Source organism: Chrysemys picta, chromosome 3 (genome assembly GCF_011386835.1).
Source record: "Chrysemys picta bellii isolate R12L10 chromosome 3, ASM1138683v2, whole genome shotgun sequence".
In the NCBI taxonomy this organism is placed as follows: Eukaryota; Metazoa; Chordata; order Testudines; family Emydidae; genus Chrysemys; species Chrysemys picta.
Genome location: NC_088793.1, coordinates 108950012 through 108975137, shown reverse-complemented (window position 1 = coordinate 108975137; position 25126 = coordinate 108950012). Strand labels below are relative to the sequence as shown.

Genomic DNA, 25126 nt, shown 5'->3' with positions numbered 1-25126 from the left:
CACCTGGAAAGATTCGCTGAGAGCACTTCACGTCTGGCTGAAGAAACAGGAAGGGATTTTTCAAAATTCCCAGAAAATTTAAAGTGCGGGTCTGACAGTTGGTCACCTGAGGGCAGGGCAGTAGAGTTCAAAGTGATGACCAGACTGGCTAGCACAGGCATTGGGGGACACTTCTGGAGGCCGATCAGAGCGCACTATAGGACCAGGGCGTCCACACTGGCGCCGCGGCGCTCCAGCGGGGGCGCAGCAAATGTTATTCCACTCACCAAGGTGGAGTACCAGCAGCGCTGTAGCCACGGAGTCAGACCGCTCTACATGCCTTGCTAGTGCACCCGGGGCTCCTTTATTGCACTGTAACTCACAAGTGTTGCCAAGGCCTGAGTCTAGCAGAATCTCCACTATGCTGCAGGTTATTGCTATGAGGAGTATGGTTAATTTTTAAGAGTTATGGAGAACTTGTGCAACAAATCCTTTCACTATAAAAGGCACGCCTAGTGAAGGATATACAATAAAGCAGAAAAGATATTTCTAGAAATATCTGGATCTCTTCTGCCTTCTAGGTGTATGGCTGTCCTTTCAGCAGCATTGTGTCCCCCCAGTAATCACTTTCAACTCACTTTGAGTATTTAGCAGTTCCAGGTTTAGCCAAATGTTGCTTTAAATAGCACTTGTGGGAGGAAGCTGTTTAAAAAAATCATTCTAATCCTCCCTTCCTCCTATGGCATGTGCTGTCCATTTATGATGCCCTTTATCTCTTCCTCAATACCCACTTAACAAAATGGATGTAAAGATTTGTGTTTCAGTGACTAGGAGGCCGTGTGCAGCTGTGACACCAAAAAGGCCCCATGGGCCAATCAAAATTGATCTTTGGGTAATCAGTATCTGCTGTCCTACTCTTAACAGGACTGTGGTATTGAACATGGTATAAGTGCCTAGGCAGAATTCTAAATTAAGGAAGAGATTAACTAGGCTGTTCTCACAGCCTTCAGAAGAGTCAAAGTCCACTACAACTTGTTTTGTCAAAGACATTTGTAAAGAAGCTTCAGTGCCACATTTCATTTCTAGAGACCTAGGGAAGTTAGTACAGTAGTAGCGTCTATCTTACTGCAGAAATATTCATCATTGTCTATATTCCATTGTATATCCTACCCTGGGCAGCAATCCTGCAAAGAGTTACACACATCCATAGCGTTACATACTGAGTAGTTGCACTGATTTTAATAGGAGTACTCAACATATAAAGTTATGCATGTGCTTAAGTCTTTTCAAGATCAGGGCTTTAGTCTGACTGGCTGCAAGTAACATTAGACTAGGAAAATCATGTAGGTGTAAGTATTTCAAGCAGCTCCCATAGGTGAGGAATTTAACACAAAATCTTAACTAAATTTCACATGTAAAATTATTTATTGTGTAAAATTTGGGAGACTGAATAGGAATAGGCCTGAGTTACAAAATCTGCACTTCTGCTATAGTGATGGGCATATTAAAAGTCTGAGTGGTGAATTGATGTTATGCACCTGTGCTGTGTGGTTCATTTAGCTATTCTTAAGAGTTAGACGATGCTGTAGTTGCTCTTATTTATGCTGATTGGGTTTTTAAATAAGTGCCTCGTGTGGACTTATAAATTCATATGTACATGAAAATTGCTCTCCAGTAGTCCTACCTTATGGGCCAAAGAATTATATTTTTCTAGTCTTTGCAAATTGCTGCAGGAAACTAATGAAAATAAATGCAAGACTACTATAATATAGAGAAATTTATTTTGATATAAGCAAAGTTTTAAAATGGTGGTCTATTTAGGTATAGACATTCTTTTATGTTGGTAAAATTATTGCACACAAATTTTACATTAAAATTCTTTATTGCAATACAGACAGTGTACTGGGATCAAAATTAATACAAAGTAAGATAAAATATTTACAAATGTGTACATCGATAGCTGTTCATCAACAGCATAAACACAATAGACCCTAAATCAATGTATTCTAAGTCTTCAGCAAGAAGGCAAGCACCCAGAACTTTGGTCAGGCACCTGCATCAGTTGGCAGAGACTTTGTTTTTGACTCTGGAATATTAAATTTTCCAGGATGGCATTTACAGTATTGAGGAAAGAAGGGTTTTTTAAAGTTTTTGTGGCAGAAGGAGAGAGAAGCCTGACTTCACCCATCTTACTGTCTGTTGCAGTTTCTAGAGTTTTATGATTAGAGATTGCTTCTTCCAAAATTCACATCCGAAGCAAGTCAGTTTTAATAACTGTAGGTATCTTAATATTGGCCTTTTGTGTATAATAAAAGTAGTTCTAAATGAGTTAATTAAATACAGCTGAAACCTTCTTAATGCAAAGTCTTAGGGAATAGTGATTCTTCCAAAAAGAACAAGTTTTTAATCAGGTGTTGTAAGCAGGATTCTATTATATAAACAATAGCGGGTGCATTCCCAAGTATTTCAATAAGTGTATTCTTTCTGAAGGTCTAGCAATCCTACGCCATTATGAAATTAACCAAAATCCTTAAGTTCCCACCTGGTATTCACAAGGGATTTACTAAATAAAGACATGAACTGTTCCTTTTGATGCACAGTTCACTTCTCTAATTGTTGAGAAGAACTAAAAGCTTCATACACATTAGCAGCAAAGTCTTTCATTTGTTCCATCATCAACAAGTCCTGGAAGAAGATGGAAGTAAAAAATAACTAGTTTAAGAAGCATCACCTTTTCTTGCTGAAGTACTTTGTCATGTTTAACATGTGTGAGTCTGATACCAGAAAGTGTTGAGTTTTTTTTACTCAAATATAAAAGTTTGTCACATTTGAAAACGAAAATTGTGATCAGAATCGCCAAAGGAGTCTGATCAAGAGATTAGTCTGCATTCCCCATTTCCCACCATCCTTCCCTTCTTCTCCCCAGTCCCCTCCCTACCCCCCACTGACAACAGCAGGTGGCAGGGATGAGCGAATGAGAGGGGCGGGAGGGGCCTTTTTTTGGGAGAGGGAGCCTTTTCTTAAGTGTCACCAATTGTTCCCACTTCTTAAAAGAAACTGAACTAAAACTCCTAAAACTCATCACATGAGAATTGGGCAATATAGTTTTGATATAAAATGTTGCATTTAACAATGAATATTTTAGCAGACTTGGGATACTTTTAAGATACTAAGTACAAAGGCTTCTTACCTGAATAAAGTGACTAGGGGTTTCACTGCACACTGAATGGATCTGTCCATTTATGATGGGTATTATCTTTGCCAAAGGAAGACTGACACTACAGAGACTAGAAGGAATAAAAACACACAAGAGGGCAGGCATAAGTTCCCTTTTATATTGCAAAAACTATATATACACTCTTTGGGATAGCTACAACTCTGAAGAAGTAACTTCCATTTCTTTTACCCTTAAAAGAGTAAGTTTCAGATTTCCATTGTGTGTGGTTTTAAGTTTACTTATTTGTTCTTTATCAGGTCTTTTGTTAAAAAGCACACATATAGAGAACAACCACAACAAGCAGCAACTGGTCGGTTGGTGACTGTATTCCATTCAACAACATAGGTGTGTCACATGTAACAAGAACTATAGTTCAACCAAAGTTTGTACCGACTATATCACTAGCTATGTCAGTTTGCAGTCCTATCCTCTTCCAAATACTACTGGAGGTAGCGTGAGGAGTCAAGCAGGATAGATGGGAGATTAATAGCAATCAAAAATATTACAGTAATTGTAATAATTTAAATAAGTGATACTTAAGGGGACTATCAAGCATTTATAAATAAATCACAGTTTTGCTTTTTTGTTATTGACAATGATCATCTGTTTTTCTCACCTGAAAATCATTTTTAGAACTGGATTAGTTTTCAGATAAGATGTTTTGCCATTGATTTCAGTGTAGCCAGGATTTCCTGCACTGAGACAGGTCTTTGTAAGCAGATCCCTGTACACACGTAGAGCCTCACTGAAACCAACTGGGCTCTCACTAGGTGCAGGTGTTTGCCTACATGCCCGCCATTGCAGGATCAGGGCATAAAGAGTGTGTTATAAGGGAAGTGCTATTAAGTCAAGCTCCCTTGGAAATGCCCACAATTTATCTATTCTGATAAGTATTTCAGCTATAAAATGACCCCATATTATTCTGTGTTTATCCTGTGTGGGTTTTTTTAAATCCACTTTGCCTTTCAGCATCCACTCTTCCAGGAAGGACCTATTCTGTATTCAACACACTCCAATTATTGTACAGCACTGTGTAGTCTGACAGTATTATACATGGAACGTAGTTCAGAACGGGTTAAACTAAGCATCTGGGAGTCAAGGAGTGAAACTTCATGTCAGAAAGAGTGCTAAAACAAAGTTTTATAAGGAGGAGGGAGTGTGTTAAGAGGTAGGGGATTAAAACAGACAATGGCATCACAACAGGGATGAGTCTGGCCCAGTGGCTAGGCAGGATCACCTGTAGGACTCTGAACTCAGGGTTTGTAAAAACTATTGCTAAAATAATTATAAAAATAAATAAAAAAGTAAGCAGTCTATTAGAAGAGGCACTAGACTCCAGATTTTTTAATAGCTCATTATAATAATACACCATGCAAATGAACTTCAGGATCTACAAGTACTAACGTAGCGTGTATTTGGTGGGAGAGGGGCATGGCAACTCCTGACTGACTTCATGCCAGTTATTGAAGAGATCTGGAAATGGTAAGTAAAACAAAATGAAGAACTTGTCTGCCAAAACTAACTCTCTCTTCCACCTACTGTGTTTGGTATTTTCCCTGAAGTATCACCTCCCATTGTTTCAATAGTTGCTACCAGCAGAGTAAATGCTAAATAAGTCAAAATATAATTAGTGAGGCGGCACGCTCTAGCAGACTAAGCACAGGATAGAGAGCCAAGAACTTCCAAGTTCTAGTTTTAACGCTGCAACTGACTGTGTGGGACCTTAGTCAAATCACAGCTTATATTGCTGTTTTCTCACCTGTAAAATGGCAAAGCTAGTACTTTTCTACCTCACTAAAGTGCGTAAAATCCATGTTTGTTTATGAAGTGCTGTCATTCTTCTCATCACCAGTTACTTCAATTTATACAGGGGCCATGGAATCTATTACCATTTGCTGAGTTTACTGTGAAGTGAAAAGCATAATCAAGACAGAAAACACATAAAATACCATCAAAGTAATATTTACCTATTTACAGAGCCACTCTGACATAGGTCCTGTTCAGTGGGTCTAAAGAACTCTGCCATATTGTCCAATAGTCGACTGAATCCTCTGTTTAAACAGGTGCTCAAAACCGTACTAAAATCTGGGCTGTTAAAAAAAAAAAAAGTTTTTAAAACTTGCTGTTCTTGTTCCTAATATGTAGTTCTTCACATTTTAAAAAATACACCCATAGGCACCCCTCCAACAATATGGATGCGTATCCCATAAATTAAAGTTTACAACAGAGACAAAGGACTGCTCATAAATTCATCTTCCTCAGCTCACCAAACAGATGGCCTTTGCAGCATGTCCAGAAGATTAATAAGAATGGGTTCTGGCAGATCCAGGCCCAAAATGGGGGGGTGGGGGGGGGGGTGGGGGGGGAAGGACACAGAACACCCTGCCAGCAGTTCCCTCTCATTTCTATTGAGGCAATTCCACCTTGAGCACCAGTGCTGTTCTCAATTGTGGCAGTATACTACAGAGAGAGAGAGACCAAGTCCCAAACCATTTAGGTCTTTACAGTTATAACCAACACATTGAACTCCACCTGTAAGCTGAATAAAAGCCAGTGCAGATCAAGCATTTCTAAAGCATTTATCACTAATATAGGAGAACTAGAACTTCAATAATCATTACTTAGTGCTAAGATACTGTGGTGATGGGCGCAATAAAATCCCCAAGACCTCTAGAAGATCAATTAAAAGAACAGCCTCCCATAGTTCAATGCTTCAATGTCTGTCAACATTTTTAAACGCAAAATCCCTCACTTTTATAACTCCCTTGTAAAAGAAAAACATTTAATGCACTGCTAAAACCCTGCATAAAAAAAAAAGTGTTAATTGGAATCCATTGAAAAATGGAATCTGAAAAAGAAAATTAAGCCCAAATTTCTGCACTTTTACATAAGAGTAAGAGTAGAGGAAAGCCATTGATTTCAGTGAAACAACTCTGGACTTACATTGATCTAACAGAGAAGAGAAGTTGGCCCAAGTTATTGTAGAACCACAGAAAATGGGGCGGGTGGAGGGGCAGGAGAAGACCTGTCATGTCAGCTTGTCACTGCAAGATTATTTCTTGCAAGTATATTTTCTAGTGATGTGTCTAGTAATGTTTAAAGTGATTAATCAATCAGAATTTTTTGTTTTTAAAAGCTAAAGCTTAGTTTTTCAAAAAGGTCCAATGAGTTCGGTATTCAAATCCCACTGAATTTGAGCACTCAACCGCCTCAGGCACTTTTGAAAATGGCAGCCTAAAAGCCTTTAGCTCATTAATTTTAATATAGTGTTAATAATTTAAGGGTCAAATTTTATGAGGGGAACCACCACCACCATAGGTACATATATGAAAATTGCAATTACGATACAATTTTTAATGCTAATACAGATTACAGCACAGGTTATCACTATACCTTTCCAACATATCTCTGGTTTCATTAAGTAATTTAATAGTAGCAACATCTCTTTCTGTAAGTCCACAGGCCTAGAAAAAGCAAACAAAACATCCAATTTAATAGGAACTCCATTAGCAACTGGAATACAGTTAGACTACAAATATAATGGTCTGGTTTTGAAGTCACTGTTGCAGAACCAGGCTGGTAATACACATGCACCTAGCGTTCATTTCAGAAATTTAGTAAAGTGGGAATAAGTGACCCAGGGACCGCTTGGTACCAACTGGTAGAGTGCACAGGGGGTGTAAAGTGCTTTACAGGGATCACCTGGGTCAGAAATCTGTAGTTGACTGATGGTGGCATTTGAGATCTCTAACAAGAGCCAGTAGTAGCCTACTGGTTGTCATAATCATTGCAAAATATATGTACAGATATTTATGGAGCTATATTGAAAGTTATATTCGCAGTGTCTTGGAATTAAGGCAGGTCACCAGAAGGTGACATATCTCAGAAATGTTCCTTTCAGGCAAGAGGCAAGACACCTATCTCCATGGCCATTTGCGTTTTGTGTATTATATACCTACATGCATAATGAATCAGGTGCGGACTGAGAGACTGTAAAATCTACAAGAACAAACAAACAGCAGGGAAGGTGTCTGGTTTATGAATAAAGACAAAGGTATATCTGTTCTGGTATATCTTGGAGCGCAAGGAGACATATTGAATCCTTCACCTAGGAAACAAACTGACAGTGTTCTAGTCTCATGAAAAGTGTTGCAGCTAGCCTGTGCTACAAAGATTTTGGGTGAGCAATACTTTATTAGACATGAGAGTATCATCTTAATTAAGTCTAGGCACTAGAACGTGTATTATGATTTTATTTTATATGTAACCATTTGGTTTCCAATACTACTGCTTGCTGCTACTTGAATCTCTATGCTTTGTTAAATAGACTTATACAGTAGAACCTCAGAGTTACAAACACCAAAGTTATTAACTGATCAGTCAACCGCACACCTCATTTGGAACCGGAAGTATGCAATCAGGCAGCAGCAGAGCCCAAAAAAAAGCAAATACAGTACAGTACTGTGTTAAACATACACTACTACAAAAATAAAGGGCAAGTATAAAAAAGATTCGACAAGATAAGGAAACTGTTTCTGTGCTTGTTTCATTTAAATTAAGATGGTTAAAAGCAGAATTTTTCTGCATAGTAAAATTTCAAAGCTGTATTAAGTCAATGTTCAGTTGTAAACTTTTCAAAGAACAACCATAACATTTTGTTCAGAGTTACAAACAACCTCCATTCTGAAGGTGTTCATAACTCTGAGGTTCTACTGTACTTGAGTTCGCTATAAAGATATTAAGGGCTGTGTGTAAAGCAGAGTGGTGATCTGAGGTGGAAGTGGTAAACTGAAGTGTACCGTTTCTTTGAAGGAAGCAGTGGATTTGTAAATACTGCGAGCGTCCAGTGGACCAGGGGCTGCTGGACACTCCAGGGAGATGCTGAGAGATCTTGGGAGTTGGGGTATGCCAATCACTAATCTGTAGAGTGACAGTGAGGCCAAGAGGGCAGTGCTTGTGTTGTCAATGACCAGTGGGGTTGGGAAGCTGACCCATGGCAAGCACAGATAAGGCTTCCTGGTACTAAGGGTAGGTAGCCTCACAGTGAACATCCCATGAACGACAAAAATAAGGGTGCAAATGTCAGAGCAACAGGGAAAGGGGAGAGAAGTCAAGCCAAAAATGTAATACAATAAAATCATTGTAACAAATGTCCAACTGGAAACCGAGTTTTAAATCGTGATCATCAAGTCTCTTTATAATCTCTGTGTGCGCAGAAGCATTCACTAATTTTATCACTGTTGTTTCCTTTCAGAAAGTTTACTGGGAAACAGAGTAACTTAGCGAGATATTCTCTACTCCTTAGCCCTCTAAAGTTGAATAATTCAACACGTTTATATTTAGTCATTTAACATGAGATGAGCATCTTATCGCCCGCTATGGCGAAAGTTTATTCCTTAAAACTAGTTTTATATCAAATTAAGAGCTGAATCTCCTCTCAATGTGAGATGTGGATTAGATATGCTGGCAAACTTCAGGAAGTTTGGAAAACTGTTTTAATGAAACAACTGATTTCTCCATGCTGGAGGATAAAATTGAGATTAGAATAAAAAGCAATTCTGTTTTAACTCTTCTAGTCTATTACATTGCCGAGATTAAAGAAACCACGACACTTGACTTAATGTGAAGTAACTGGCATCGGCTCTCATTAAGGGTACAGTTACCATGCTACAACAATAATGTGGTGCACAAAATAAAACAAAAATGATGCACATAAAATTAAACAAGTACCTGGGTGGCTAATGGGTTTTCTTCATCTGGCATCATATAATGACACAATAGAGATCTAGATCCAATCTTATCTGAGTGGGACAAATCTTTATGCTGTTCTATCAACTTTCTGATTTCTTTAAGTTTCTGCTCCAACTCCAAAAGAGACAGAGTATGTTTAAGAGAAACACTGTGGAAATAAAGGACTAAAATGTTAATTACAGAGTCAATAATACAGATTTCATTTATTTGCTTGTGACAAAATTACATTCAAACAACAACAATCACCATATTTAGATATTGATCAACCCAGAAATCTGTTGCAACAAGCTAAGCTTGCCAATGCACATTAATAGATAAATCAGGAATTTTCAGATACTATTTGCAAATCATAAAGTTTCCTCATTTTAATATTTTTACCCCCGACACACTATTTGGAAGCAACCACCATGGAAAAGATGGAAAAAAACAGTCACCTTTACCTTCCAAACACTTTCTGCACAGCTTGTTTAACTACAGTTATTAACTCAGTCAGACCTATGGGCAGAAAAAAGGTAACAAAAATGATTCAAGTCTCATTTGTTGAAATATTGCATACAATGGCATGATATAAAAATAGTAGTTTACAAGTGTCATACCATCTCCTAGAAGGTGTTGAATACTTGATAAATATTGCTGTTGGACTTCAGGGGGAGCTAAAAGTGTCTGTAAAGAAAAAAAAACAAAAACAATTTAATGATGTGCCAGCCACTAATATAGATTAATGCATGAGTCCTCCGCCTTTGCTTTCATGCAGGTTGTAGTCATTCTGGATGTGGATTTTCCTCTCCTAAGTCCTTCCAACACCATAGGTGCGTCCCCCCCCAGATCCTTCTAATATCATGCATGGGCTTCCCCAACTCTGCCTCACTGGTGAGGTACCATCTGTCTTCCAGACCTCAGTAGTTTCACAGCATGGAACAGGGTAGAACAAAGACTTCCTCAAAGGAAAATTGGGAAGAAGAGCTAAAAAAGTCTTCTGCAGCACATCCATTCTTTAGCAGCAGGTCATTGTGCTCATCCTTCCTCTCCTAGCCTTGTGTAGAATTGCTACACACAAGCCCGAGCAAAAGATGGGAGCAGCCAATCTAATTTAGCAACTCCTGCCCCACTGGGGACTCTGCGGAACAGCAGGACTGCTCCTATTTGTCCTAGGACACCCAAGAAGAGAACCTCCAGACGAAATCAACTCAAACAGGAGCTCACAAGTAGACATGCTGGAGGTGGGAGATGACAAGTCTCTCTCAGACATTCCCCTTTCTCCAATAAAAAGGAGACCCTTTATTCAGGCTATGGCTTCTGCTTCCTTCCATCCTAAAGGATCCTTTTACCTCTCCTCCAAAAAGAGCTTTCTGCAGGCAAGCTCCCTGATTTTTTCCCTCCACTGTATTGTAGGGACGACTTCTCCATCCCTAGTGGCAGGAAAAAACGCATCCCTCATTCGCCCTTTGCCCAGATAGGAATTCTCCTGAAGAGGGGAAGCTAGAGTTGGAACCAGCCCCCTCTCCACCTTCCTGCTCCTCAGATAACCTCAGGAAAGCCACTCTCATGGAATGGAGTAACAACTCAAGTTTCACAAAAGCCTTAAAAGTCTCTTTGGTGAAAAATTCTCAAGACATGAAGCAGAGGCCATCTGCTTTGCTCCAAGGCAACCTCTCAGACTGGATCCTGCCAATCCACTCCACTGCTCGGAAGATGGCAGAAACAGAGAGTGCTTCTTCTACTACACTCCCCTGCCCAAGAACCACCTCAGATTTTACCAACTGGACCCTGACTTCCACCATCTCTGGCCAGGGCAGGCTCCAGTGTTTTTGCTGCCCCAAGCGGCAGGGGAAAAAAAAAAAAAAAAGAAGAAGCCGCGATTGGCGGCACTTCGGCGGCAGGTCTACCACCGCCGCTTCATTCTTCTGCGGCAATTCGGCGGCAGGTCCTTCCCTCCCACTGCCGAATTGCTGCCGAAGAGCTGGACGTGCCGCCCCTCTCCGTTGGCCGCCCCAAGCACCTGCTTGCTGTGCTGGTGCCTGGAGCCGGCCCTGTCCCTAGCTGCTTTACTGGAAAGTGGATCCTCCTAAGCCCTGAGGCCTGTCTCTAGAGGCCAACATGTCCCTTTATGAGTCTGGAAAGAAGGTGGAAGGAGCCGTTAACAATACAGAGGAGCACTCAGATAACTATTAATGCCCACATCTCATACTTTTAGAGCAGCCATCCAGTAGCTCACTGAGATCTTATCTGACACCCTATTTGTTCCTGTTGGTGACAGCCACAACACAGAAAAGAAAAGAAAACCAAATCGGTTACCTTGCTAGCTGTTTTCCATGATCTAGCAACACCAGTAAGAACATCCAGTCAATAAGCCTCAAGGGACAATTGGAGTCAGACAACGTGACTAGATAGTCAGTGTTGTAATTAGCCAACCATAATTTTTCTTCAGTTGTGGGAGACTGTAACTTGGAGCAGCCTGCCTATATGCTGGGAGGAACTAGGCATGAAAATCCTGCAACTGGATTACTTACCACAGGCTGGTTTGTCCATACTGATATTGCTATATCTCAGAAAATTAATAAGATAAGAGAAGTGTATATTTAGTTGAGCATTTAATAACAAATAACCCTCTCAATTTGCACCTGTGTTGCTCAGAAATGGTGTTAGACAAGGTTTTTTTGTTCAGCCCAGTTTTAGGGGTTTCAAGCAACAGGACTATCACTACTTCTATTGAGAGACTATTCCATAGACTAATACCAGAAGAGTTCTCATACCCCCACTCCTGATTTCAGCCTAAATTTTCCTTTCCATAATTTCATTCCAATATTCCTGGTTATACCTTTTCATCTCTCAATGAATAATTTCTTTTCATGAATAAATACTTACTGTGCCATTTTTGCAGATTGCTGCATTATCCAGGTAGATGTAACCACCAATAATATTTAATTGGACTCGCAGAAGAACTACAAGCATACACGTACTATACACAGCTACAATGCTTCTGGTAAAACCTTAAAGAGGAAAAAGGAAATAATTTTGAAGTTATATCACTAGGAGGGCACAGGGGAGCATTCTCCAGAGCTCAATAAGTATCAACTTTCATTTTTATAGTCATTTTTTCATGTCATTGCTTTTCTTAGATCACACACCCCTCAAAGAAAGTTCACAAACAAGATGATCACAAGTCTAAATATGTACAGTAGTGATAGCTAAAATGCTTAATAAAATTCACAACCATTCACTGTAAAGCAACATGCTAAATTACACTATTAAAATAATTTGCAAAAAGAAAAGATACTGCACAAGTTACCCAAACTATATGCCCTTCCATCTGATCCCTTTTATTTGGGCTAATTAAAAATGCAAAATAGGGTGTTGTATTGAAAGTTCCATTCTTCATTAGGCCATGGAAACAAATTTAGAACACTATATTAGACTTCATCATGCAATTCAGACAAAGGCAGCATAACAAGAAGCCTGCTAACTACCTACGGTAGGGGCTGATATTGCTTAAGAAAGGAAAAGGGAACCAGCATTGGCACTGGAGCAGCCAGCCACTAGAGAGGATGTCTGGATAGAAGGGTAAATGAGGCAACTAGGCAGTAAGTCTGCTTGAGTAGCAAGTAATATGAACATGAGAAGAAAAGAACTAGGAAACAGGGAAGGAGAAGGAAGGAACCAGATGGACAAAATAGCATATATGAGAGAGCTGTAGAAGAGAGAGGAACAGAACCAAAGGGAGTGGAAGATGAAGCAAAGAGAAAAAACAGAACAACACATAGTAGCTAGGAGTCAAGAAGGGGTATTCAATCTTGGCCCAATGGTATTTCACTGCACAACTATTCAGCTATGTATACACTATGGCATCCTTTCCTGTCCTTCTACCCCAAAACACATACAATGATGAAACAAGGGGCTCCGATGGTATGACTGGTTACTATGGAACTTGAGGGGGGGAAAAAAAATCAGCTGATAGCACGCTTCTCTCAAGTCAGTGGAGAAGTTTTGCTACTTAGGGAGTATGCCATCACTGAACGCCATAATTGGTTATGAGATTCCCCAGTGCATAACCAAGGCCAGGTTTGCATTTGGAATGCTATCATATTGCCTATGGAGTGACAGACGTCTAAGCTATATGTCTATTGGACAGTCGTACTTATAATGCTTTTATATGGTTGTAAGACATAAGCAACATATTGCTGCCACATTATGTAACCTGATTAGTTTTATGTGCTCAGTCTTCAGTTTATTTGCAGGATGAAATAGTGGGACGAGATTCCCAATATTGGAATCCTTAATCACTGTTGGAGGTCTGGAACTGAAGGCATGCTCAGAAACGTTCAGCTGCCTTGGTCTGGGTATTTTATTCATAGGCCAACTCAATACACAAGGCCATATTTTATGATCAGCTAAAGCAAGGTATCCAGTTTCATGATGGCAAGTACAAACAATATAAAGATACACTAAAAAAGTTGAAAACACGTCAGATTGACCCAGCAACTGGGAAGCAACAGCCCATGTCAGAGCAAGGTGGCAGCAGTTTTGTCATATTGTCATTAACTGCTTTAAAGCAAGGCACCTTAACACCTTATGTGAAAAATCCAAACACCATAGAGCAGGGGTCGGCAACGTTTGGCACACGGCTCGCCAGGGTAAGCACTCTGGTGGGCCGGGCCAGTTTATTTACCTGCTGACGCGGTAGGTTTGGCCGATCGCGGCCCCCACTGGCCGCGGTTCGCCATCCCAGGCCAATGGGGGTGGTGGGAAGCCGCGGCCAGCACATCGCTCGCCCGTGCCGCTTCTCGCCGCCCCCTTTGGCCCGGGACGGTGAACCGCAGCGAGTGGGGGCCGGCAATCGGCAGAACCTGCCGCGTCAGCAGGTAAATAAACTGGCCTGGCCCGCTTACCCTGGCGAGCTGCGTGCCAAACGTTGCCGACCCCTGCCACAGAGCAAGGACACAACAGCTTGCCCTGGTCATGGACAATCTTGTTTGTCCCACATGTAACTGTGTTTGCGATTCTCACATAATGTCAACAATGACATGAGACTCTGGGCTTCAGCAAAATCAACAGCTGATAATATGTACAACTGGCCAACATTTTAGTAGCAATGACGTATTTTTTTTGTTCAGGTTCTTATGCTGGGCCTATTGCAGTCGTTTCTGAGCACCTATTTTGGAGATTTTTCACAATGGTGCAGAAGATGTAGCATGCATATTTCTACATTGTTATTCCACTCTTTTCAGGATTTTCATGAGGGTCTTACAGCCTTCCAAGACTCAGTGAGATATTTCAGCTTGGCCTCTGACCCTATGACTTTCCAAAGAGATATCTTGCTTATCCGTAGCACCTTTCTGTGATGGCTTCTACTGTATAATGTTGCTATGAAGTGTAGTAGAACAGTGACTATATAAATAATATTTGCTGAAGCAACAGCAACCCACTCCTGTGCACTTAAATGGATATGTATATTCTAAAAGGAGAAGAAAAAAAGAAAAAAAGATTGTTTTCAGGCTTATTACGCTACAATAATATGTACATAAAAATCTTTCATTTTGACTTACTTATTATCTTTAAATCCTCCCATATTTCTAACTTGTTTGGTGGCCTGTTGGGAAAGAAATAATGAAAAATATTAAAAACATTTACATTAAAAAAAAAACTAGAAAGTATTAAAGAAACTAAATGAAATAACAGTGCTGCAAGGCATGTTTATATAACTACAATAATTATTGAAATTAAGTTTGTGTCCACCATCATTTGTTTGTAGTTCAGGAAGAAGCGTGTCTATAATAAAGAACTACAAAATCCTGGAGGTTTTTCAAAACAACTTTCATGTACCAGATTGCCAAAAAAATTAATCTGGATTCTGTAGCTCTATTATCTGGTCTGAGTTTATAAGCTTAGCGAGTCAGTATTTAAAGAGAAAACCCAGATGATACAGAAAGTGGTGTTGGTGACATGGGCCCAGATCCTATCATTTGTTTCACACGGACAGACATCTACGCCCACCTGGTGCCCACTGACTTAATGGGGCTCTGGGTGGGCACAGTGCACTGCACTGCAGGACCAGAGTCACAGTGGTCATATTCCTTCTTCCAAGTCCAACCATTGCTAAGTTTGGCTGTAGGGAGAACAGTTGATGATTTTTAAAGATGAAATGAAGCTCGAAAGATGAAACTGACCAGCTTTTCGTATTTCAGCAGACTTACTAAGGCATGGCACGATCTTAACATACTGAAATATTAGAGAGATGATGTATCCTCTGGGACATCTGTGGAAAAGAAAATGCAACCCTCTCCCCCGCCCCCCCCCCCTTTTTTTTAAAACAGGCATGTTATCCCCAATGTCTTGGCCAAATTTAACCCTTATTTCTAACCTTATTTCTTCCTCATGTAGCCATGCTTATCTTTAAGCATTGCGGATACAGAATGGCTGTTGTGTTTCACCCCAGAGATGACAGCATTTCAGTGCTGTGTGAAATGATCCCTGAAAATAATGTGGGAAGTATTTTGTAATTCCTTGGTGTGAAAGGTTACATAACTATCACTGTTTTTATGTAGGAAACAATGATCTACTCTTTCGTCAGGCTCCAAGAAATTCCAGTAAAATAATAAAATTTAAATTATCATTTTTGATCCCCATTTTTGTTCTTCACAGGTCTGACTCTCAACACTTCTGGGCATTTTCATCCTTTTAGAAGAAACACACAGAATTTGGTATTTGTTTAAAATATCAATCAACTGCTCAGTTCTCTAGTACAAATCATACAACAGTCAATGAAATATAATAGGCTATCAAATCTATGACTTTGGTGGACAGATGGAGACACACATTAAGGAAGAGACAGAGGAATGCTCTGGCATATGTAACAGCAACTCACACATACTTTATTCTGTTTTGCAAAATATATCAACAATTTTAAAAACTATGTTTTAAAAAAAATGGAGAGAAAAAAAATCCTACATAAAAAAAAAATAACCCCACATACTAGAGCATTCCTTTAAGCCAGCACATTACAGGGCTTGAAAATATACTTGTCCATTTGAATATAATGAGTACAAAACTTTCCATGCCAAATGGGATGGAGAAGAGGAACCAATGCCATCAACTTTTGCAGAACCTACATTTTCATCTAAATAGAAAAACGTTTCTAGAGCTTGTGATTATAAAGATAATCTTTCAGTGTAAACTGATGTGGTCTTTTTAAGTCCCTGGAAACACCTCCAATATCAAGGGATAGAAGAGTGAAAACTGACCAGTCATGTCAGTTTTCACTGTTGCTACTCAGAAGCCTGTGGGAGGCAGCGAAACTGACCAGGATAACATCAACTTTACTCTTATTTCTCTGGAAAGCCACAGTTAGCAGCAGAAGCAAGCACTGGAGTTGTTCGCTAGGGAAGACACTGTAAAAGAGTAGCTTGGAGGATGGGAGGTGTTGAGCAAGGAATACAGCGGCACACCACTTCCCTGGTCACAACAGCCAGGATTGCTCTGGTCTGAGAAAGGAGACCAAGATGGAACCAGAATACTCTTGCTCCTATCTGATATTTCTTCTTCTCAGAGTCAGTTTCCTAGGAAGACTGAAGAAATTTTTTCCACAACAATGCTAAAAAAAGTGCCCAGCTTTTCGTATTTCAGCAGACTTTCTAAGGGATGGCAGAATCTTAACACACTGAAATATCAGAAAGATGCTGTATCCTCTGGGACATCAAGAACTGAAATCTCCATTTCTGCTCCTTTACATGGCACAAGACAGTAGTGTTAGGAAACAGTGGTCCTTTCTATCTACCTGCTATGTATTCTCTTTCACTCCTTCGGTCGAAATGACCACTCATGGACTGAAGAAGTTTGATCTATCTCTGTCAGAGGAAAAGGTGAGAAAGCATCCCTGAATCTCTGGGCAGAGCCCAAGCATACGTAGCTACTTGAAAAACTCTAGCTTTATACCCAATCCAGTCAGTTACTTCATCTCATGATCTGTCTCTCCACAAAAAATAAAACTTACAATCCTATATCCAAGCAAAATTAAATTCAACGCTTCCTCTGCACCAGTGAGCTGGCCGAGGGACGTACTGGCCGCTGCTTCCAGCCGCTCCCATTGGCCTGGAACAGTGAACCGTGGCCACTGGGAGCCGCAATCAGCCAAACCTGTGGACGCAGCAGGTAAACAAACCAGCCCGGCCCGCCAGGGGCTTTCCCTGCACAAGCGTCAGAACAACTTTGGGAACCACTGTCTTAGACTAGGTGCAGTAGGGCAAAGGGTCTTTTCTTCTAATATTGATGAAGTGCCATACACACGAAACTACATAATTAATAAGCATTTTATTGTTCTATAACGAATACCATAATAGACTGTTGATTCAAGGATCTAGAGAATCAAAATCTCTCATGCTCTTTAAACTGCAAATGCATCACTTAAAGCCCAAATCAGGGAAAATTTGTGACTCAAAATCACTTTGCACAGTTGCTAAGACAATCTACAAAACATTCTTACCTATTTTTCAGTAAAGATGTGAGGCTTTCAGAATTCAGCTGATGCATTAGGGCATCCCTCAGTGCTGGAAGCATTGACAGCACTATCATTAAAAGAAAATAAATTGGTAAACAAAGAAAAACAGTCAGCCTAAGTGTGTCTACCCTCCTCCCCTCCAATAGTTAAGAATATTTATTTTTGTTTCCTAATTCACAACACACCTGGTAAGTGTGTGACTGGAAGGAAGGACAAGATACACAGAAGGGGCTGAAAGTATACTATAGCATGACCATAAGATCCAATGTTTCCAATCATAATTTAACAAAAGCAAACATTAATTCAATAAGTCTTGTGGAAATCAAACTGGGGTGGCCACTACCCATCTGTTACCACTATTTTTAGAGGTTAAGGCAGGCCCTTTTCAGATTACATCAAAAAAGAAACATTGCAGTCAAATTTACCAAGTCATTTTAACAGTATGTAAAGTCACAGGGATGGTTTGCTTCAAAGAAGCCCTCGCTTGTTCTATTTACTGATTGGGAACTCCTATTTGTGCAGGAAGAAACAAATTCTCATCAGCCCATCTAACTGCTCATATCAGAGCCTGCTCCGCTTGTCTAGGAACAGCCTTTACAACAGCTCCAGATAGAGTATTTCCTACTTCCTAGTGTCTGTATTTGCCTCGTTTAACAAGTGCATGAGTCTATAAACCTCAGCTCCAGGCTAGTTCCCAAGTTGGCTATATTTTGTGCCAGGCTTAATTGGCTGGTCAAGTTAGACTTTTGTTCCAAGTCCTCCTTTTTCTCTCTCAGGTACTTAAATAGCCTACCTTACCGTAGTATCTGAGTGCCTTGCAATCTTTAATGCATTTATCCTCACAACACGCCAGGAGATGGGTAAGTGATATTATCCCCGTTTTACAGATGGGAAACTGAGGCATTGAGTGATTTGCCCAAGATCCCAGAGGAAATCAGTAGTAGAGCATGGAATTGAACTCTGGTTTCCCAAATCTCAGGCTAGGACCCAACCACTGGGGCATCTTTCCTCTTTTTAGATGATTCACAACTGAATATTGTACTACCACACACAAACTACCAAATATATAGTTCTTAGGGCTTAAATTATAAATTTACGATGCAGTAGAACTCAAAGTATACCAGGTACTTTACAGACATAAGAAAACAGTCAGTGCCTCAAAGAGTTATGTATCTGAAAGAAAAAAAACTGAAGGAAGGTAATAGACCAGAACCCAATATAAACAAAGTGCTCAGGATGCCAACTTGCACACAAATTGTTAGTGCCACTTTTGTGTGTCATTATTTTTACATACAAATAGGAGATATCTAATGATTTGATATATAAAATCTTAAAACGTATACTGTAGCTGGCCCAAAACTAAAATTTGTCTTTCTTCAGTGGAGAAGAAAACGCTGAGCTTGTTTCCAAAGAGGAAGGATGCTGCATAACTGCGAGATCTGTTTTATATTTAAAACAAGAAACACATAAAAGGGATATTGGGAGCCAACTTCCTTTCATCTTTGAAGATCTCAGCGCCAAATTCCTATCCTATTAGGAGGAGGATAAAATGAAAGACAGACATGCACAGTATATAATGATAATGCACACAGAAAGAAAAAAAAGAAAAAACCCCTCAGAGATGGTTAGTTGTGGTGGATGAGCAGGATAAATAAAACCTAATTTCCTCCGTACAGTCAACCCGGTACTATGATTCTGTTAAGTTAAAAGGTAGTCCAGACTGCTTTCCAAGCACCCTTGGTATCCTCAATCACTTTCAGCAACCCAGAGAGCCATTATGCACTAGAAAGGGTGGGGAAAAAAATGCCTCTCCACCCCTGTGCTATATAAATAAACTTGAACCACTTGTGAATAAATAATTCCCCATCTCTAAATTATAGACTATGTTGTAATACAAGAATAATCACCACCACCTTAGTGTTCCACCTTTTAACTGGTCTATCTTCAAAGTTAGGGAATTATTAAACTGCAAAGTTTCTTACTGGATGTACTAAAGGTTATCTGCCAAGTTAATTCTATGTAACTTAATGAGAGTTTGTTTATATTATTACTCTTGGTGGCTTGCTGTAAATCTACCCACCCCTTTAGTTTGGCGACCACTTGATTCTTGAATAAGATATTGCTTAGGGACCTTAGAGAATCTTGAACCTACAAAAACTGTAATCTATCTATATTATTATAGAGCCCAATAAATAATACTATTTGAACTATGCCTTTATAAGACAATTATTCAACACTGATGCTTCTGAGTTCTAACTAGCTGCTGTGTTAATTTTCTCCTTCCATATTGTGGGTTTAAATATATTGTATAAATCCCCAAAGGATTCTTATCAGAAAAATGTATTTGCTTGCCTTACCTGTCATATTGCAGGTCCTCTGATTACTTTCAAAATGATACTGCCTTCGTGCTTGGGCAATATATTCAGCTGCTTCTCTTTCTTGGATTTCTTTAATTTTCCTCTGCCCGTATTTTCCCAGTAGGTAGACTCCTATAAAGATATATATATTTTTAAATAACAAGTGGCTTTACAAAATGTCATTAAGCTCCTCCTACTTCTGCCCCTTTGTTCTGTTTTACTGTCATAAACAGATAGTTAAGGGTTAATGCCTCTTTTACCTGTAAAAGGTTAAAAAGCTCACCTAACCTAGCTGACACCTGACCAGAGGAACCAATGGGGGGATAAGATGTTTCAAAAGAAAGGAGGGAAGTTCCCTTTGTTTAGAGTTTAGTTTAATTTTTTACCAGAGTGGGAAAGCTCCAGAATTCAGCTTCTTATCAAGTAGTGAGTATTAGTGAAGGAAATAAATAGGTTTATGTTTATTTTCTTTGTAACTTGTCTTGGGCATTAGGGGGTTAATCAAATTTGGTATTCTTTTGTGTAACTAAGTTTTTGCCCAGGGGAACACCCTCTGTGTTTTGAATCTGTTGTCTGTGAGAGTAGCTGGTATGCTAATCTCTCCCAGAGGTTTGTCTTTCACCTTTCTTTTCTTTAATTAAAAGCCTTTTTTTTTAGAACCTGATTGATTTTCCCTTGTTTTAAGATCCAAGGGGATTGGATCTGGACTCACCAGGAATTGGTGGGGGAAAAGAGGGGAGATGGCTAAATTCTCCTTGTGTTAAGATCCAAGGGTTTGGATCGGTGTTCACCAGGAAATTGGTGACGAAGTCTCTCAAGGCTACCCAGGGAAAGGAGTTAGAACTTGGGAGTGGTGGCAGCAAAACCAGATCTAAACTGGTAATTCAGTTTAGGGGTTCACATGCAGGTCCCCATATCTGTACTCTAAAGTGGGGGTGAAACCTATGACAACTACCGAACTCTATTTAACAAAACCACAACATCATATGCTTCTTCGAGAATCTGGGTCTCAACTATTTGGGGTCGAATTTTTCCATAGTACTATTAAAAGCTGGAAACTTTAAGTTGAAAATAAAATGCCAGACATAATGCTTTGAACTTATGGAAGAAATATCTTCCAAGCAGAGATTCCTGACAATGGGGCTTTTGGTGTAACTGCAATACAAACAACAAATGTTTTAAAAGACTGGAGAATGAAAAGCAGACACAATGCAAAAGTGTGGTAGAAATAAAGGGTGAGTGAGAAAAGTTAAATGCATAAAACCCAAAGAAAAGGGAAAGAGTGAGATACAAAAGAAAAGAAAATGGATAGCTCAATTTTAGACAAAAATATTTCATTTAAATATTTGTATGGGCATGGTAGAAAAAAAAAGTCAGAAATAAATTCCTCAGCATCTGAAAGTGTAGATGAGTCCTAATATACAGCAGTGATATTAAATCTCTAACTGGGATGAAAATCACAAGAGCTATCAACCACTTGTGGGCCTGGTCAACACTAAAAAGTTAGGTAGACCTGACTATGTTACTCAGGGTGTGAAAAATCCACGCTGCAGGGAAACACAGTTAAATCGACATAAATCCTGGGTGTAGACAGTGCTAGTCAATGGATAAATTCTTCTATCAGCCTAGCTACTGCTTTTTGGGGAAGTGGATTACCTACACTGATAGGAAAACACCTCCCATCACTATAGGGAGTGCATACATTGAAGAGCTACAGTGCTGCCACTGTAGCGTTTCAAGTGTAGACAACCCTTATTGGCTTCAGGGGTCTGCTATATACAACACATTGCAGGATCAGAGCCCAAGACACCCAGCAGCTGGGATCAAGAAGAAATCTCCCCTTACCTTATAATATTGTAATATGGTACAATTGGCAGAGGACATTATATAGGTGTTCACTGTCCACTGAAACATCTAGCACTGACTAATGGCAAAGACAAGATTCCAGACTTCAGGGGAACTCCTGGACTGTTCCTACTATGTTTCTTTTAAAAAGTCTTTGAGCACTTGTTTCATATCATGACATTGACAGATTTAAATAACTTTCCCCCAACTGATCAATGGTTAACGTTATTTTTAGATTCCTTGTACTTGAGCTTGGACATGAACAACACCTTAATCTTAGAATGTTGAAATTTCCTAGACTATGAGCCAAATTGATGTTTTGGAGGACATATATGTATCCAAAGCATTCAGGTCTTAAATACACTGTTTTGGAGGTATGCAAGTCCTACTAGAGTACAATTTTTTTTGTATTATCACCACTATTACCATAAGCATCACTGCTATTTGACCACATACATGTGTTTTTCTACACTAATTCTCTTTATACAGCTCTTCTCATTGAAGAGAGAATCACATAACAGTACACAGAACAAGTTTAGATATTGATTCAAAATTCCTCTTGATGCTACAGTGCACTTACAAAGCTGTAAATACAAATCTACACTTTTCCCCCCCACCTGAATCAAGATTCACAGGCCACAAAGTAAACATTTGAAAGAGTAAGCAGATTACTACTTTAAACCCAAACAATATTTAAATGTTGCTCAAGGCTGAAATCTTTAGTCAATCTAGCTATCTTTACTGTAAAGATATGAGCCTGCCCCAGTGTACCCCACCATAATATTTCTGTGCCATGTCAGGGACAGAAATAGAGTTAGGGTGTAAGCTGAGGTCATTTTGCCAAGGGGTTCCTCAGACACAGGCTCCTCCCTCCCCCTTCCCCACCAATAAGGAGCTGATTTTAATATTCAAACTGCTCTAAAACTGACCTGCACATAGTGATTGTCTGTCCTTAAAATTGGTGTTTCACAAAAGGGGCTAGGATAGGTTTTAGGAAAGGGAAAACACCCACTGAGATAAATGGGTCAGTTCACATGTCTCAGAGGTATTATGTTATGCTGTATTCATCTCCATGGGATGGTCTGATCCGTGCCCACCCCAAAGCACATCCCATTGAGATGAAACACTTCACACCTCAGTAATCCTCCTATATTGCAGATTCCCCTATCTCTACCGTATTCCTGAAGTGTGGAATATGAAGTATGGGGCTCCCATCCACTCCCCCTTGCTTTCTCCAGCAGGCAGATGTGCTCCTCATAGCTGCAGGCAGCTGGCAGGAGCGGGGAAGGCAATCACCACTGTGCCAACCCCATCACACCCCCAGATAGTCCAGTTTTTTTCCCAACTGACCCAGCCCCAACACTTGTAGTCAGGTGCGTTGGGTTACAGGGCTCTACTATGTGGGAAATAGAGGAGCCAGGAGGAAGGCAGAGCTGTTAGTCAAGTGGCTCTGAGATCCCCTCTAGGGATGAGGCCCAGGTACAGGCAGTGATAGCTCTGAGATGCCCTCTGGGTGCAAGGCCTGCTAGATCCAGCTGTGTCAAAGCTGGCTCAGGTACAGCTACGCTTGCTGCAATCACACCTCCCAAGTGCAGTGTAGACAACCCTTTGTGTCCCAATCTGCTTTGATAGACGATGTCTATCCTTCCAGATAAATATAAAGCACTGTGGGCACACAACACACGGGTACTACAGTAGAAGAAACTGTTAGTGTGCTTATATTTGACCACTTGTTGCCAGGTATTACCAGCCCTTAACCCTTGTCTTAAGGACTCCATCTGGAATATCAACCACACTTACCTCTGCCCTGTAGCATACACTACCAGACTAGCACAAATCCCCACAGCAGGAACAGATTATTGTGTGTAACTAAACTCTGTATTTCCTGTTTTCAGACATTTAAGTATAGGTGCATTCAACATCCTGGTGGCACAAATGGCACTGCCGGTCAACTAAGTTTTGGGACAATGCATTTTCCATGCCTGGGGCTAAAATGAGCACATGTGGTGTTTTTATCAGTGATGGCAAATGTGCATTTCAGCTAAATACACAGCTATCTTACTGAATTATTGCAACAGTTAGTACCTGAAGGATGATACAAAATATGTAATGGCTTTCCAATGTTGCAGTATTAATTTTGTTAAGCTATCATTAAAAACTTAAATAATTCAAGGTACGTGTTGCTTTCAAGGCCTCCAAGTTAATTCAGATTTACTAATCTAACATAAGCAACTGAATGGGCACAGCCTAACAATTTTATTTATATTGTTTGCTTCAGCTGATTCTCTTAGTTTCCCCACCAGCAATAGGGGGATCATGGTCCTTGGTAACATGTTAGTAAAAATCAATCACTATGAAAATAAATATGGAACAGGAGGGAAATATTTTAAAATATGAGTTGCCTCACTGGCTACTGTGCCATCATCCTCTCCATATAACTGCAAAGAATAACGACCATGTAAAAGCCAGATCTGTCTGCTGGGCTTTTTTAAACCACAGATTTTGCATCCCAAAATTATTCATAATGAATCAATGATGTAAGTTATTTCCCCCCAAAAGTTACATATGAACATAGCAACAGAGAGTCCTGTGACACTTTTAAGACTAACAGATGTATTGGAGCATAAGCTTTCATGGGTGAATTCCCACTTCGTCGGATGCAGGCATTCACCCACAAAAGCTTTTGCTCCAATACATCTGTTAGTCTTAAAAGTGTCACAGGACTCTCTGTTGCTTTTTACAGATCCAGACTAACACGGTTACCCCTCTGATATATGAGCATGTAACTGTCTTATCCAAACCAGTCACAAGATTATATTTTTAAAACTGCCTTTCAAGTTAATACTACAAAAGGGTTTTGGGCCACACCTATTAAAAGGTGTAAGCTTCTAAAGAAAGCCTAGGACAAGGAGCGGAGAGGAAGCATTTCCACCCTACAGACGCAACGATGATTTAGCTGCGATATTCCTAAAGCGGGCACGCGGGGCTCCAGGCTGAGCCGAACGGCCTGGCCAGAGAGGTAGCAGGTTGCAGCGCGCGCCATAGGGTCCCGGGGAGCCCCCCCACGATTCCCTGCAGGGAGCGCCGCGGGGGTGGGACTAGGGTTTCCCGAGCTGGGCAGGAGCCTCTGCACTGACCCTGGGCGCACTGATCTGAACGCGCCCCCGTCCCCCAGGGCAGGGCCCGGCCCGGCCCCAGACACACACGGGGCACCGCGCAAGGCCCGGCTCTATGGGGGGAAGGGGGTGCCAGGCACCTGCCTCCTGCAAGGGGGAAGGGGGAGTGAGCGAGGCCGGGCGGGAGGCCGAGGCCCGGGGCGGGTCACTCACCGCCCAGGAAGGTGCCCAGGAAGAGACATTTCTTCTTGTGGCGCTTGAGGAAGCTCCACAGGGCTCCCAGCATCCTGCCCCCGGCCGCCCCTAGCCGGCCCCGCGCCCGGACCAGCCGAGAGAGGCCGCCTCAGCCCCGCGGGTGCCGCCGGGAGGG

At 40.6% G+C, this 25126-nt stretch overlaps 1 protein-coding gene across 1 annotated transcript; it reads right to left on the bottom strand.

The window, feature by feature from the left end:
• Positions 1–1842: 1842 nt before the first annotated feature.
• Positions 1843–25111, bottom strand: PEX3 (peroxisomal biogenesis factor 3). Its single transcript, XM_005280403.4, has 12 exons — positions 24970–25111; positions 19796–19927; positions 17424–17505; positions 14491–14534; positions 11813–11937; positions 9544–9610; positions 9388–9442; positions 8927–9095; positions 6590–6660; positions 5164–5286; positions 3170–3266; positions 1843–2664 (listed from the first exon to the last, which is right to left on the bottom strand). The coding sequence occupies exons 1-12, from the start codon at positions 25040–25042 to the stop codon at positions 2581–2583; spliced, it is 1122 nt and encodes a 373-aa protein (XP_005280460.1). The 5' UTR covers positions 25043–25111; the 3' UTR covers positions 1843–2580.
• Between the last annotated feature and the right edge of the window lie 15 nt (positions 25112–25126).

What these genes read in the sequence shown, in the direction of transcription:
- PEX3 (XM_005280403.4), bottom strand. Translation starts at nt 25,042, where the DNA reads ATGCTGGGAGCCCTGTGGAGCTTCCTCAAGCGCCACAAGAAGAAATGT. An exon ending in CAATCTGCAAAAATGGCACA is followed by an intron (nt 9,611 to 11,812) that starts GTAAGTATTTAT and finishes TTTTCTTTACAG; the next exon opens with ACACTTTTAGCTCCCCCTGA. An exon ending in GTGCAGAAAGTGTTTGGAAG is followed by an intron (nt 9,096 to 9,387) that starts GTAAAGGTGACT and finishes TTATTTCCACAG; the next exon opens with TGTTTCTCTTAAACATACTC.